General features: G+C 52.6%; 1 protein-coding gene across 1 annotated transcript; it reads right to left on the reverse strand.

Moving 5' to 3' along the window:
* Nucleotides 1-486: 486 nt before the first annotated feature.
* Nucleotides 487-5163, reverse strand: PLPP6 (phospholipid phosphatase 6). The gene is made up of 2 exons (XM_048861896.2): nt 4795-5163; nt 487-1551 (listed from the first exon to the last, which is right to left on the reverse strand). Exons 1-2 carry the CDS (start codon nt 5072-5074, stop codon nt 1181-1183), a joined length of 651 nt encoding a protein of 216 aa, XP_048717853.2. The 5' UTR covers nt 5075-5163; the 3' UTR covers nt 487-1180.
* Nucleotides 5164-16999: the final 11836 nt, after the last annotated feature.

Here is a 16999-nt window from a genome sequence, read left to right on the forward strand (position 1 = left end):
ACAAAGTGAGGCTCTGTAACTGGAATGTAGCTGGCAAGCGAGGGGCAGGCTGCTTCAGAAGGAGAAAGAATCGATTTACAAAACCTTGGTAATCTCAAGGTTATAGAAGAGGCAGCAGAGGAAGTGCACCCACCCCACAAATGGGTCGAGTCAGAATAATGTACTAAAGCCACTAGGGGGCACACCCACTATTAATCAGCCGCAACAGCACCAATTAGTACATTTACAGCACAGAGGGACTGTTTTCAGGAAGTAACTATCTAACAATATTTATAAGAAGTCACATCTACTATTTATGCTATATGACAGGGGTGCGCAAACCTTTTGGCTCAAGGGCCACATTGGGGTTGCGAAACTGTATGGAGGGCCGGGTAGGGAAGGCTGTGCGTCCCCAAACAGCCTGGCCCCTGCCTCCTATCCGCCCCCTCCCATTTCCCACCCCCTGACTACCCCCCTCAGAACTCCCGACCCACCCAACCACCCACTGCTCCCTGCTCCTTATCCAACCCCCCTGCTCCCCGCCCCCTTACCATGCCATTCAGAGCGGCAGGAGCTTCCGGCCAGAGCCAGTCCCGCCGCTCAGAGCGCTGGCGGTGTGGCGCAGCGAGGCTGCGGGGGAAGGGGGGACAGCTGGGGAGGGGCCGGGAGCTAGCCTCCCCAGCCGGGAGCTCAAGGACCGGGCAGGACGGTCCCGCGGGCCGTAGTTTGCCCACCTCTGCTATATGAGATAGTAAGCCAGCTATACTACAGGCATCCTCTGCTGTGTGCTGATTTACAGTATTTCTACTAACCACAGACCTTACTGATGCATGTTCTTAAATACCAAGAAAATAAGAATTAGCTGCTTGGCTAATATGCAGATCTCCGTCCGACTTCTACAGCACCTGGAGATGTGGAGCGATCGTATCCTGGGATGGCCAGTGCAACCGTATGGGCTGGTACATGTTTTGGCCCAGCAGCACATTGAGAGCAAGATGGCACCAAGAATAGCTTTCCAACAGATCTCATTTTGTCCCAGCCTGAGTCCACATATCCCGCAGAATGAAGCATGATGTTGTTGATATTGTCAATCTTGCTTGTCAGATGAGGCTTATGATGATTCTTTCATCCAGTCCCGGTTCATGCTCTCTGAGCAGCATAAGACACTGCAATGTGTGCCTCTTCCTTTTCATTATGGCCATCACCGATTCCACGCTCCAAAGAGAGCGGGTGCACTCAGGGGCGACAGCCAGAAGTATTTCACCACATTGTACTGCATGTAGCCCATGATGAAGCCAAAGGCCACGTCTGTCACGTTGTGTCTGCCCAGCATGACTCTGGAGATGCCCACAATGATGGCCCATAGAACCACCAGGACCCGCAGAGGAATGGCAAGCACCAGGTGGTGTAGGACAAATCTGCACACCATGGCAGCTCTGGTAGCATGGCCTGATGGGAAGGAATATTTGTCCACAGAGATAGTGACAAACATGTCCATCTTGTTGTGAGTGGGACGTCTTCTCCTCACGAGCCCTTTCACCACCGCCACCAGGACTAAATCCAGCACCAAAGCTAGGAGATAAATACAAAGGGGTCATTTTCCACGTTGTGTGTCATAGAAATTAACCAAAACTAACCCAGGGATAAATAATGCTGCTGTTGAAACCCAGAATCAAAGTAATAAGCAAACAAAATATTTAGGATGAGCACCAACTCCATCTGCATGATGAAAACACGTATATGGGCAGAATATAGCATAGGTTTCCTAGCTATGTGTGTACCTACAGCCGTCCTAGTGCCACCTGGGGCTTGGTGCAGTACCATGCCCTTCGCTGTTCCACAAGTAGCCTCCAAACTCACTGGGCAAGATTGTCAGCAGGTGTAAGTCAGCCTAGCTCCTTCAAAGTCAAGGGAGCGTCATCAATTTACACCAGCTGAAGATCTGGCTCATTGTGCCAGAATGCTTTTCTCCTCTGTGGAACATTTCCGCTCACCATTCAACTCAGGGCTCCCACAAATCCCTTTTTCAGAAGGGATGAAAGGATTCCTGTTCTAAACTGTTACCTCTTTTCCTAGCTCTAGATTCTTACTTACACATCACAATGGGTTACCTACGGAGGTGGTGGAATCTCCTTCCTCAGAGGTTTTTAAGGTCAGGCTTGACAAACCCCTGGCTGGGATGATTTAGTTGGGGATTAGGTCCTGTTTTGAACAGGGGGTTGGACTAGATGACCTCCTAAGGTCCCTTCCAACCCTGATATTCTATGATTCTATGAATGCACATTTAAGACCAACAGAAAACAGCTCATTTTCAGTATAATTCTTTGGCAGGCCAGGAATTGCCAGGATAGGATGGTTTATATGTAGAGAACGCCTCTTCTTCCACCCTGAGATCCTCTTCATTCCCGCTCTTCCTTCCCTCCTTCAGAAGTCCCACAACAGATACCATTCTATAAACACAATGGACTGCTACGTCTGGCTCAATTGAAAAGACTGAAGGGTCATTGGGGTAGTAGAAACTCATCAGTGCTTGTTTGAATCGGCTGCAAGCTCTTGCAGTACCATACCCTCTGTAGCTCTGATTCAGAGTTCCAGAATACAAGTCACAAGGTCATTCTCTTGCTTTCAAGCTAGCAGGGATTCAGAGGCTATTCCATGGAGAGCTTGACCTTCTGGCTTCTTCAGCCAGCATGAGCCTCCATGTCCCTGCTAGCTTGAAAGCAAGAGAATGACCTTGTGACTTGTATTCTGGAACTCTGAATCACAGCTACAGAGGATATGGTACTGCAAGAGCTTGCGGCCCATTCAAACAAGCACTGATGACTACTACCCCAATGACCCTTCAATCTTTTCAATTGAGCCAGACGTAGCAGTCCATTGTGTTTATAGAATGGGCAATGGCACAGCTGGCATCAGCTCCTGGGATGTTGCTACTGAAAATGAAATTGGTGATGAAAATGGTTTGCATGCATTGCAAAAACACCACATAGTTTGGGATGAAAGGCAGTCTCCAACTGGGAGGGTCTGGAAGCTGTAATACCAGGGCATGCTGAAGGCTGGGATTCAGGTTCACTGGCACAACTGAGTGACTCAACCAAGACTATGATTAAGTCTGCATGTCTGTCACAGAGATCACAGAAGTCATGGACTCCGTGACTTTCCATGACCTCCGTGATTTCTGCAGCGGCCAGTGTGGTTGGCTCTGGGGCTGCCCGAGCCCTGGGGCCAGCAGCAGCAGCAGTTTGGGTGTGGGAAGAGGCTCCGGGGATTGGGATGCAGGGCAGCGCTTACCTCAGGGGGTTCCCTGGAAGCGGCTGGCATTTCCCTGCAGCTCCTACGCAGAGGGGCCAGGGAGTTCTGTGCACTGCCCCTGCCTGCAGACATCGTCCCTGAAGCTCCCATTGGTGGAGGTTCCTGGCCAATGGGAGTGGCGGAGCCAGTGCTTGTGGCAGGAGCAGCATGCTGAGCCCCCCTCTAGGAGCTGCAGGGACATGTCCGCCACTTCTAGGGAGCTGCAAGGAGTGGGTAGGGAGCCTGACAGCCCCGCCAACCCTCTACCACCAGTGGGGGTCCCAGGCCACGTGCCTCCGCCGCCTGCCTACCTCCCAGCAATAGTGGGGGTCCCAGACTACCGCCCCAGCACCCGCAGCACCCCCGGCCTGCCCTCCCAGAACTCCCCTGGCCCAAATTTTAGTTAGGGATATACAGTACAAGTCATGGACAGGTCATGGGGCGTCAATTTTTTTGTTCACTTTTACTAAAAATATCCATGACTAAAACGTAGCCTTCCCTTAACTGTGATTACATGCTGAGCTATAGGGAGCTGGCATCAGCTCCTGTGCTGCTGCTACTGAAAACAAAATGGACAATAAAGTGATGATGAAAGTGGTTTGCATGCATTGCAAAATCACCACATAGTTTGGGATGAAAGGCAGTCTACAACTGGGAGGGTCTGGAAGCTGTAATACCAGGGCGTGCCTAAAGCTGGGATTCAGGTTCACTGGCACAACTGAGTGACTCAACCAAGACTATGATTATATGCTGAGCTGGAGGCAGCTGCACTATTAGTGCCTCAATTACTTTAATAAATACTAAATTCATCCACTTAAGCCACTTCCAGAAACCCTGCATGCTGGACTCCCCATTGAAGGTTAGGATTTCCAGCTGGAGGATTCAGGTGTACCCTAGCTCACAGCACTATGGCCATATAAATCTAGATTATCAGAACCTGCCCAGATATGGCAGAACAGCTGTTTCATAGAAACAGAAGAAAGCATGTGCCACCTTTTCAGAACACTGATATCTCATCCCAAGCATGTTTGGGATGGCCCCAAAAGTGCTGTGTCCCTAGGACGACTGAAGGCACATTTGCCTGAATTGACCACGAGTCAGAATCCCTAGACTGCCATGACGAGGGAACCGTGTAGATGCAGGAAGAGCTGGCAGCCAGCTTGCTGAAGCGGTCTCTGTGGCAGCAGCTTTGGCAGATCCCCATGGGGCAGGGGTTGCATGGCACACTGGTTTCCCAGCCCTGCTGAGTGCAGCCCCTGCACTGGGGCACAGGGAGGCAGGGCCCTGGGAAGCTAGCAGAAGAGTGGCAGGGCTGGGATACCAGCACAGATCAGGGCTGGCTGTGATACGCCCTGCTGGGTGACTTGCCCCAGCCTGGGCTCTCGGGAAGCAGCTCTCAGATAGGTGACGGAGGGGTGGTGGTGGTGGTGACTCAGCCTCTTCCCTGCCCGCTGCTCTGATGAGCCTGGGCCCCGAGCCAGCCGTGATGAGAGGGGAGAGGCGCCCCTTCCCCCGGGCCCTCACCGAAGAGCAGGTTGAGCAGCACCTCGCGGCCCGCCGGGCTCTCGCTGCGGCCCAGCCCATACAGGGTGCCCGCCAGCCAGGGCACGCCGTGGCCGGAGACCTCGAGGAGCCGCAGGAGGGGCCTGGCGCTGCCCCAGGCCGAGCGCTCCCCGGCGCACACGCCCAGCCGCCGGGAGACCCGCAGGTCGGCGGCCAGCAGGGAGCGCAGCGCCACGGCCGCGCAGGACGGGCTGGGGACGGGCGCGGCGCGGCGGGATGGGCTGCTCCGGGGGCTGGGCATGGCGGCCAGGCACGGACCCGTCCGGTTCTCCTCAGCGCCCGCCCGGCGGCCCCAGCCCGGCCGCCTGCTTCCGCTTCCGCCTGCCTCACGTGACTCCGCGCGCCCTCGCTCCGGTCACCATGGAAACCAGGAGGGGCCGGACCTGCGGGCCGCGTGGGCTCCGTCCTACCACTTGAGGCAGAGCAGGGTGGGGTGAGAGCGGAAGGGGCTGGGGGCTCGTATGCTGCAGGGTGGGTGGGGGTCCTACCCCATGGGGTGGGGCAGGGTGTTGTAGAGGAAAGTTTGAAAAGGTGAAGCCCGGTAAAGAATCAGAAACCAGGAGATAAACAAAGGGCACCTCAAATTTATTGTTTTTGTAATCTCGTGATTTTAAGCCAATCTCATGATTTTGTGGGGCCTGACTTGCTACCTTTGAATGTTTGGGGTTGGCAATACTGGAAATCAGGACAACAGCAAACAATCTCACAGCAGAAATCTGAAACATAATGCACGCGCCTCCTAATACACATGCCCAGTGCTCCAAACACACTTCTGCATCCTGAACTCCCATTGGTGGTGGCCTGACTGTGGCACATTGTGTCTTTTGAGACGTGGCTGATGATTAAGGCTGCGTGTTTGTCAGGGAGGTCACAGAAGTCACGGATTCCGTGATTTTCCATGACCTCCGTGACTTCTGCAGCGGCTGCTGCAGCTGGCTCCAGGGCTGCCCAAGCAGCTCGGGCAGCTCCTGGGCCCCCGCACTCGCTGCCGCTGGGGCAATCTCAGGCCACCGCACACCCCTCCTCCTAGCAGCAGCAGTAGTTTAGGTGTGGGAGAGGACTCAGGGCTGGGGCACAGGGTTGGGGTGAGGAGTGGCGCTGACCTCAAGGGGTGTGGGGGGCTCTGCGGACGCTGCCAGCATGTCCCTGCAGTTCCTAGGCAAAGGGGTCAGGGAGCTCTGCATGCTGCCCCTGCTTGCAGTGCCCCCGCAGCTCCCACGGGCTGCAGTTCTCAGCCAATGAGAGCTGTGGAGCCCGCACTCATGGCGGGGGCAGCGCATGGCGCTCCCCCTAGGAGCTGCAGGGATGCACCAGCTGCTTCTGGGGAACTGTGCGGAGCCAGGGGAGAAGCATGCTGGCCCTGGCAACCCTCCTTCCCAGCACCAGTGGGAGTCCCAGGCCATGCGCCACCTGCCCCCCCCCAGCACCAGTGGGGGTCCTGGGAAACACCCCCACCCAGCACTTGCGGTGCCCCCTGGGCCGTTTCCCCTAGCACCCGCGGCACCCAGACTAAGTTTTAGTTAGGGGTATATAATACAAGTCATGGACAGGTCATGGGTCGTGAATTTTTGTTTACTCCCCATGACCTGTCCATGACTTTTACTAAAAATACCCATGACTAAAACATAGCCTTACTGATGATGTATGCATGCATTTGTGTTGGGATGCTGGCTGACTGTGTTGCATCCTACCCTTCCTCCTGCATACTGTGCAAACTGCCCACACATATTTCATTGTCCCTAGTGTTAAGGAAAAGTTAGCATATGTGACTCCATTTTGGTTTGGGGCCCACCATTGTCTAAAAGCAAGCACATAATGCACCAGGAGGAGTGTTCCTTAGATACTGCATTTTGATTTAACCCTTCTATTTAGTTTTAAACTAAACTGTCCTATGAAAAATTAAACACAGAAATTCTGGCCACAAGACAAACACAAAACAAAGAACATAATTCCTATTGTGCCAGTAAATTCATGATATGTTGAATTGCTTTTCAGCTGGCATCAGTTTTCTCTGATTTTCTGAAAAACAAAAAGAACATAGATCTACCCCTTCTGGGCAGTCAGTTATTGCTTAAAATATCTCCTTTTTATATGTAAGCAGTGTCAGGATGAGCTCCACCCTGACATCTGGTGGTGAGGTGTGGCAAGTTGTGGGAAAGAACTTCAGGGGCCGATCTCATTTGCATAGGCACACCCACCACGCCTAGAATGAGACCATAGCTGCCCAAATGGTCACTTTGGCTGCTGTGGGATCCCCAGTGTCTCTGTTATTGGGGCAGGAAGAATAAATTGTTATTACCCTGATTATGGGAACTGTGCTTGGAACTGTACGTGGCCTTTTGTTATGATGGAGGGATTCACCATCAACTAAGTAGCACTCGCTAGGCAAGGGTCATGGGTTCCAAAACTGTGTGAAAGGAGAGAGGCTGGGGACAAGTATTAATACTTGGTGGCATGGGCCCCTTGGTAAGGGCCTTACATGCTAATTGCACTTCCTCCTCTCCCCACTGTGGAATATCAGAGCTAATTTTGATTTCGTTAGAAGTCTAGTTATAGGCTGCTGAGCTCACTTTGGGCTGACAGTGCACCAGCACTGGGGCTCCCCTACTACAAGCTGAATTCACCTAAGAGCTGAAATCACTGAGTGTTGTGTTAAGTAGTGGGGGAGCCTGAAGATATACTGTGGAGCAGTTCGATGCGGAGCAGTGTGTGGATGGCAGGAGCTGCTTGTGGGCCGTGGAGCTGAGCGAAGGAGTTTGTGGGGTGGCTGGCGGAGCGAAGAAGTTCGTGGGGCGGCTGGCGGAGCGGAGCGCAGCTGAGCGAAGGAGTTCGTGGGGCCGCTGGCGGAGCGGAGTGGAGCGAAGGAGTTTGTGGGGCGGCTGGCGGAGCGGAGCGCCGCTATGGAGCTATGGGGCGGCTGGCGGAGCGGAGCGCCGCTATGGGGCGGTCAGCTTCAGATCACGTAAGGTGCCTCTTACCCCCGTCCCATTTCCACCCAGGTTGGGAGGTAAAGCTCCGCAGATAAACTTTCGAACTCTGGGGCTGCCCTGACCAGGGACAGAGACTTTTGGGGCATTGGACTTTTGGGACTTTGGGTGATTTGGGGTTGCTGGACTCAAGAACCAAAGGGAAAAGGGCATGCCCCAATTTGCCTGGGGTGGGTTTTTTGTTGCTCATGGGTTGTGTTATGAATCCTGTTGGTGGTGTTTCCCCAACATAATGCCACATTGTTTCTCTCTGTTATTAAAAGGCTTTTGCTACACTTAGACTATGTGCTTGCGAGAGGGGAAGTATTGCCTCTTGGAGGCGCCCAGTGGGGGTGGTATATATTTGTCCCAGGTCACTGGGTGGGGGCTCGAGCCGGTTTGCATTGTGTTATTGGAATGGAACCCCTAGATATTGAACCCGGCCCTTGTTGCTGCCAACTCTGACGGGCAGAAGGGTTACATTTTTGGGGGCTCGTCCGGGATCGCCTGGGTCAGTACCCCTCGCAAACACCTGTTGAGTGATCCACTACATTGGGAAACAATTTATATTTTTTTTTGTGCTTATATTTTGAGGAAATTACTGTTTGTATAATGGCTAATATGTCAGGTTTGTTGGGCCCTGGCTCAGCAGCTTCTAGCTCAGAGGCTGCAGCCTCGGCTGATGATTGGACAAAAGCTCTGGGGCAAATATTGGAAAAGGTTGTGCTGCCCCATGCTGAGTCAGATTCTTGTCGTAAGTTAAGATTATTTGCTGGGGAGGAGGAGTTTGAACCCTGGTTAGAGCATACCACTGAAATGCTGCAAGAGTGGGCCGTACCAGATGCAGAAAAGCAAAGATGCCTCATAGAGAGCCTTGGCGGCCCAGCATTAGATGTGATTCGCACCCTGAAGCTCATTGACCCTGGGGTCAGTGTGAAGGACTGCCTAGAGGCCCTTGAACACAACTTTGGGAGCGTAGAGGGCCCTGAAGACAGCTACTGTAAATTCCTTAATTCCCGACAACAAAAGGGTGAGAAGGCTTCAGCCTACATACAGAGACTGGAGAGACTGCTTCAGAGAGCTGTCATGAGGGGAGCAGTGACTGCTGAGCAGATGGATCAGACCAGACTGGCTCAAATTGTAAGAGGAACTCAGTATCAGAACCCGATTCTACTTCATCTCCAGCTAAGAGAACGACGGGAACATCCCCCAAGTTACTCCCAGCTGATAAAAGAGGTCCGAGAGGAGGAAGAAAGGCAGGCTGCCAGTGAGTTTTGGGAAGCCCAAACATCGGAGCCAGCCAGCACAACACCACTGCAAACGGCCAGTGTACTGATGGTGAGCACCAGAGAGGAACTTGCCCAACAAATGCAGGTCCTGACGGAACGGATAGCTGAGCTGCAAAGTACCGTTGACCGAGTTAAGACTTCCAGGAATAAGAAGCCTCAAACTGTGGCGATTGAGAAGCCTGCACTTAGAGCCACCATCCCCCCCAGGCGAAGGGGGAAAGGTCAATTCTTCTGCTACCGATGTGGTCAGGATGGACACAGTGCTGCCAAGTGCCGTAATGAAGAAAACCCCTCCTTAGTGTATGGAAAGCTGAGGATCAGTTGGGAGAGATCCGGTAGCTGCCAGAGGGTCTGGGGACGGGGACCCCCCAGGTCTGCAGGATTTGAAGATTCCCCCAGAAAAGACTGTCCAGCTGGGATCCCTGCAGGACTGATAGGGCCTCGAGCAGAGGTCATGGTGAGGATCGAAGGGGTGGAGTGTAAAGCAGTGCTTGACACTGGATCTCAAGTGACTATTATATTTCAGTCATTCTACCAACAGATGCTTAGGCACCTGCCTATACAGCCACTGACTGGCCTTGGCCTGTGTGGCCTCAGCATGGATGAATACCCCTACCAAGGGTATGTCATAGTGCACCTGGAATTCCCAGAGGAGGTTGCTGGGGTAAGAGAAGAGGTAGACACAGCGGCCTTAATATGCCCTGACCCTAAAGGGACTTCTGATGTGTCTGTGCTGATAGGGACCAACTCCAGTCTCTTCAAGGTACTCGCGGATTACTGCAGAAGGCGGGCTGGGGACCAATACCTGAATACCCTGATGATCCATACGCTTTGTGCTGAAGCCTATAGGAAAATTGAGAGCGCTAAAAGGGACACATCTGAGCTACCGCTTGGGGCACTGAAGTACGCGGGCACAACCCCCTTAGTAGTGCCTGCAAGGACGGAGCAAGAAGTGCTTGTCATGAGTACCTGTCTGAAAGGCAGTAAAGGGACGTTAGCAATGATAGAGCAGCCGATGGGAGGAGAGCTCCCTGAAGGAGTGCTGGTCCCCAGTGGAGTCATAACCCTACCTGCTGAAGCCCAGGAAAGGGTGACTATACTGATTGCTAATGAAACGAGTCGTGATATTTTTGTGAAGCAAGGACAAAAGATAGCAGACCTCTTTGAGCCTGAGTCGATTGTAAAACCCCAGTGTGAAACTCAAGTTCCGACAATAGACCCAGCAAAGTTTGACTTTGGAGATTCACCAGTGTCCGAGGACTGGAAAGATCGCCTGAGGAAGAAACTTTGTGAAAGATCCAAGGTGTTCTCACTGCATGAGTGGGATGTGGGATGTGCAAAAGGAGTAGAGCACAATATCAGACTACATGACTCTCGACGTTTCAGGGAGAGATCTAGGAAGATTGCTCTCTCTGAGATGGAAGATGTGCGACATCATCTTCAGGAGCTGGCTGCGAATGGCATCATTACAGAGTCCCGCAGCCCATACGCCTCACCCATTGTGGTAGTCCGCAAAAAGAATGGGAAAATCCGGATGTGTATTGACTACCGCACCCTAAACAGCCGTACTGTGGTCGACCAGTACACTATGCCTCGAGTGCAAGATGCCTTAGACTGTTTGCTGGGAAGCTAGTGGTTCTCTGTGTTGGATCTTCGAAGTGGATACTACCAGATCCCTCTGGGAGAAGAAGATAAGGAGAAGACAGCCTTCATCTGCCCATTAGGGTTTTATCAGTTCGAACGCATGCCCCAAGGGATTTCTGGAGCACCTGCCACCTTTCAACGTCTCATGGAGAAAGTTGTGGGAGACATGAATTTACTGCAAGTGTTAGTTTATTTGGATGACCTGATTGTGTTTGGAAGAACCTTAGAGGAGCATGAAGAAAGACTTCTTAAAGTGCTTGATAGGTTGGAGGATTATGGTCTGAAGCTTTCAATTGACAAATGCCAGTTCTGCAGAACCTCAGTGAAGTATGTGGGTCACATTGTGTCCCAAGAAGGTGTGAGTACTGATCCTGATAAAATAGAAGCACTCACTACATGGCCACGTCCAAGTAACTACAGAGAACTCAAGACCTTTCTTGGATTTAGTGGCTACTACCGCAGATTTGTGAAAAACTATGCTACGATTGTAAAGCCTCTGAATGATCTTACCAGGGGACATCAGTCCAGCAAGAACAAATCTAAGTCCAAGAATAAGGGGAGGTCCCCAAAGCCTCCTGTGCAGAGACACAATGGCCCCTTTGCACCATTTGGGCCACGGTGGGATGAGAGATGTGAAAGGGCTTTTCGAGAAATCATTACTTGCCTAACTCATGCTCCAGTTCTAGTTTTTGCTGACCCAAGCAAACCATTTATCCTGCATACTGATGCCAGTTTGGAGGGTCTGGGAGCAGTCCTGTACCAGGAAGTGGAAGGCAAATGTAAACCTGTAGCCTTTGCCAGCCGAGGATTGTCTGATAGTGAAACTCGCTATCCCACCCACAAGCTGGAATTTTTGGCCTTGAAATGGGCCATCACTGAGAAATTTCGAGACTACTTGTATGGTGCTCAGTTCCAGGTGTGGACGGACAACAATCCACTGACTTATGTGTTAACAAGTGCTAAGCTGGATGCTACAGGGCAGAGATGGGTGGCTGCCTTGGCTAGCTATGAGTTCAGCATTCAGTACCGATCAGGGAGAAGCAATGTAGATGCAGATGCATTGTCCAGGCGTCCGCAGGCTCCAGAAGTTGCTGTGATACCCACAGATGGAGTGAGAGCTATTTGCAGTGTGAGTCGCCGAGAGCCAGAGGCCCGTGAGGGCCTTCAGGGATGTGTTGCAGAAGCTTTGGGCCTGCCCCCTGAATGCATGCCTTCTGCTTCAGTGAACTATATTGCATTAGACCAATCTCCTTTGCCCATGCTCAATGCGGCTGACTGGCAAGAAGCCCAGCGGCAAGATATTGACATTTGTGATACACTACTTGCCAAAAGGGAGGGGCGAAGCCCAGCTGCGGTTGTCCCACCTAACCCGGAGGGTAAACTACTATTGAGAGAATGGACCAAACTAAAACTGATTCAGGGAGTGCTACACCGAATGACCACTGACCCTTTACAAAAACAACGAGCACAACTAGTACTGCCAAAAAAGTACAGAGCCCTGGCCATGAGGGCCCTGCATGATGACTTTGGGCATTTAGGGATGGAGAGGACCCTGGAACTTATTCGTAGTAGGTTCTATTGGCCCCGAATGGCTGAAGATGTTCGCAGGAAATGTGAGACTTGCGCTCGATGTGTTCAAAGGAAAACTCTGCCCACGAGGGCTGCATATCTCAACAACATCACCAGCAACAAACCTTTGGAGTTGGTATGCATTGATTTCTTGTCTGTAGAGGTAGACAAGAGGAATGTTGGAAACATTCTAGTAGTGACTGACCATTTTACACGGTATGCACAAGCATATCCCACACGTGATCAGAGGGCCACCACCGTTGCTCGAGTATTGTGGGACAAATATTTCTCAGTCTATGGATTCCCGGCTCGGATACACTCTGATCAGGGGCGGGATTTTGAGAGTCACCTTCTGAAGGAGGTGCTGAAGATAGCAGGAATTAAAAAGTCTAGGACAACGCCTTATCACCCCCAAGGTGATCCTCAGCCAGAGAGGTTCAATCGAACCCTATTAGATATGTTGGGAACTTTGCGACCAGAGCAGAAGGCAACCTGGAGTCAGCATGTCGCATTTCATTGTATGCCTACAATGCCACAAAGAACGATGCTACGGGAGTCACCCCATATCTCTTGATGTTTGGGTGAGAACCAAGATTACCCATAGACTTGTGCTTTGGTGTATCAGAGGATGGAGATAGCTATGAAACTCATCAGCAATATGTATCCCGACTAAGAGAAAAGCTGCGGGATGCTTATCACTTAGCTACTGCTGCGGCTCGGAAGAACGCAGACCGCAACAAACATCGATATGATGCTAGAGTGCGTTCGCAGGAGCTCCAGCCGGGGGACAGAGTCCTGCTGCGAAATTTGGGTATTGCTGGCAAACACAAGATAGCTGACAGATGGAAGGCAATACCTTACCTGGTGATGGAAAAGCTGGGAGATCTGCCGGTCTACAAGATCAAACCTGAAGACTGTCCAGGGCAAATAAAGACGGTGCATAGAAACCTTTTGCTCCCTGTGGGGGAATTGGTAAGCACCCCTTGTGAGATGGGCCTCGGCAGGGCCGCCGGGCAGAACAGAGGTGCTAGACCAAAGCCGCCATCCAACACAGACAGTGGGCCCCCTGCAGCTGACTTACCCCTATTCTGCACATCTGAGAGTGAGTCTGAGGAGGAAGACACAACCCTGGTGTATCCTGGGATGGAGACAAGATTTCAGTCTCGATCAGCTGAACCAAACGAGAGTTTTCCCTCTTCCGCCCTAAACCCAATGGCGGAACTATTTAGGCCCCTTTCTGATACCCCGGTGCTGCTGATGAGACCCCCCTGTGATGACACACACAGGTTATTGGACAATGGGGACAGACAGGTAGAGGATGTCCTGGGCACCTTGGACCCTCCAGCGTTAGAACTAGGAGTGCAGGGGCCTACGCCAGTAGCCGAGGGACCCTCCAGGGAAGCCTCTCCATCCGTCACTCAAGAGGATGTTCCCCCTACCTCGGCAACAGAGATTCTCAATAGACGAGACAGGGTGATAAGACCAGTGAAACGGTTAACTTATGATGCACCTGGGGTGACGAGTGAGGAGCCAATACATTTAGCACACAGGCTTGTGGAAGCTAAAGTGGGCTTCCTGAGGCCCTTTGGAGGAAACCAATGAGTTGGTATAAAGGGAGTGTGATTTGTCGGGACGACAAAGTCTCGGCTGGGGGGAGGATGTAAGCAGTGTCAGGATGAGCTCCACCCTGACATCTGGTGGTGAGGTGTGGCAAGTTGTGGAAAATAACTTCAGGGGCTGATCTCATTTGCATAGGCACACCCACCCCGCCTAGAATGAGACCATAGCTGCCCAAATGGTCACTTTGGCTGCTGTGGGATCCCCAGTGTCTCTGTTATTGGGGCAGGAAGAATAAATTGTTATTACCCTGATTATGGGAACTGTGCTTGGAACTGTACGTGGCCTTTTGTTATGATGGAGGGATTCACCATCAACTAAGTAGCACTCGCTAGGCAAGGGTCATGGGTTCCAAAACTGTGTGAATGGAGAGAGGCTGGGGACAAGTACTAATACTTGGTGGCATGGGCCCCTTGGTAAGGGCCTTACATGCTAATTGCACTTCCTCCTCTCCCCACTGTGGAATATCAGAGCTAATTTTGATTTCATTAGAAGTCTAGTTATAGGCTGCTGAGCTCATTTTGGGCTGACAGTGCACCAGCACTGGGGCTCCCCTACTACAAGCTGAATTCACCTAAGAGCTGAAATCACTGAGTGTTGTGTTAAGTAGTGGGGGAGCCTGAAGATATATTGTGGAGCAGTTTGTGGATGGCAGGAGCTGCTTGTGGGCCGTGGAGCTGAGCGAAGGAGTTCGTGGGGCGACTGGTGGAGCGGAGCGCAGCCGAGCGAAGGAGTTCGTGGGGCGGCTGGCGGAGCGGAGCGCAGCCGAGCGAAGGAGTTCGTGGGGCGGTCAGCTTCAGATCATGTAAGGTGCCTCTTACCCCTGTCCCATTTCCACCCAGGTTGGGAGGTAAAGCTCCGCAGATAAACTTTCGAACTCTGGGGCTGCCCTGACCAGGGACAGAGACTTTTGGGGCATTGGACTTTTGGGACTTTGAGTGATTTGGGGTTGCTGGACTCAAGAACCAAAGGGAAAGGGCATGCCCCAATTTGCTTGGGGTGGGTTTTTGCTCATGGGTTTTGTTATGAATCCTGTTGGTGGTGTTTCCCAAACATAATGCCACATTGTTTCTCTCTGTTATTAAAAGGCTTTTGCTACACTCAGACTATGTGCTTGCGAGAGGGGAAGTATTGCCTCTTGGAGGCGCCCAGAGGGGGTGGTATATATTTGTCCCAGGTCACTGGGTGGGGGCTCGAGCCGGTTTGCATTGTGTTATTGGAATGGATCCCCTAGATATTGAACCCGGCCCTTGTTGCTGCCAACGCTGACGGGCAGAAGGGTTACAAATGCATAGGGGAAACTGAGGCACCCTGTAGGGAGCCAGGGTGGCTTCCCTCCGCACCAGAGTGTAAAGAGCCACCCTCTCAGCCTGAGTGGGCGGGGCCAGACCAAGCTTCTGCCAATCCCCGGAAGGGGAGGAGTGGGACAGGAAGTACAAAGGGCGGGGCCCTTTGCCCAGTGAGGAGAGCACCAGAGAGGGAGACAGACACAGGCTGCTCCCGCCAGACCCTGCTGCTAACCCAGGGGAGGCTCTGGGCCAGGAGGAGCCTGACCGGGAGGAAGGCCTGTGGCGACCAGGACTGCCAGCTGCTGAGTACCCGGAGGGGCCAGGCGGTAACCCAGGCCAGCGTGAGCCCAACACAGAGGGGGAGCGGGAGCTGCCAGCAGCTGAATACCTGGACGAGCTGGAGGGACCGGAGAGGCCCGCTTGAGAGAGCGGGTAGGAAGTAGCCTAGGAACAGAACTGCATCGTGTGGTGGGTGTATTTGGGGACCTTCGCCTCCCGCCACCGTCAGGACCCTAGGCTGGAACGCAGTGGAGGTAGGTAGGCCTGCGTTCCCCTACCCCGGCCAACCTGCCTTGGGTAGCAGAATCGCGCGCCGCCAACCCGTGCCGGCACACCTTTTCCACTAATTCCCCAGCGCCTGAAAGGTGACACGAAGGCCTGCCCCTGGGACCATAGCTCTCCATCACCCCCTAGGGGCTCGGTAGACCGATTGAAACCTGTCACACACCCCTATAGTATTCAGAGGAAACATTAAGAACAATCCCACTTCATCACATGGTATACATATGTGGGGTTAGTGAGACCCCCACAAGGTTGATTAGGGAGCATGGACCTACCCAGTTCCCCAGGTTACACTGCATAGGCTCCTCAGCATTGGGACACTGTGCACCTATGTGTCCCCACTCCCTGCAGGCGTAACATCTGTATGGGGCCCTAGGCATTCCTTTGGTCTCTTGGTTTGGGCTTTCTAACATCATGATCCTCTTCTCCCTCAGTACTCCGACTCTTTGTGGCTTCTGGTGGGCCTTCCGCCCCTCTCTTTTTCCACCTTGGCTTTCCTGGTGGCCCAGTCACCCGAGTCTAGGGCTTGGTGCTGCTAGTTTAACCCGGGGTGCTTAACTCCTCTTCCTTAACTGGTCGGGTCAGCTCCCTCGCCGTCCTTCGCCTTTCTACCAGCGCGACAACCTAGTCATAGGTGGAGGGTTCGTTCTGGCTTACTCAGGTGCATAGGTCTGGTGGTAGTCCCCATGTACCGGTCGATGACAAGAACCTCTAGTATCTCCTCCGGACTCCGGAACTTAGTTCATAACCACTTTCATGCGAGATGGATGAGGTCATATAATTGGGACCACAAGGTTTTGTTTTCCTGGTACCTCCACTCATGATATTGCGGGCCCCGCACTGCGATCGTTACTACAGATCTGGCCAGAATCTCCGCTTTCAGCTGGGGGTAGTCTGCTGCAACCTCTTCAGGCAAATCATGGTAGGCCTTCTGGGCCTCCCCACACAGGAATGGAGTGAGCATGCCAGACCACTGTTCTCGGGCCCAAGTCTCCCACAGGGCTGTCCTCTCAAAAGCCAGGAGGTATGCCTCTACATCGTCCTCCCTCATCATTTTCTGCAGCCAATTGCTGGCCCACATGATCTGTGTCCCATCATGGCCGTGGTTCAGCCTTGAAAGGGCCTTTACCTGGTTTACCAGTTCCTGCAACATAGCACAGTTTTGAGAAGCCTGGTCCATCAGCAGGCGATTAGTCTCTTGCTGCAGTCACACTGCCTCCTGATGGTCGGC

This window comes from Caretta caretta, chromosome 8 (genome assembly GCF_965140235.1).
Source record: "Caretta caretta isolate rCarCar2 chromosome 8, rCarCar1.hap1, whole genome shotgun sequence".
Classification (NCBI taxonomy): domain Eukaryota; kingdom Metazoa; phylum Chordata; order Testudines; family Cheloniidae; genus Caretta; species Caretta caretta.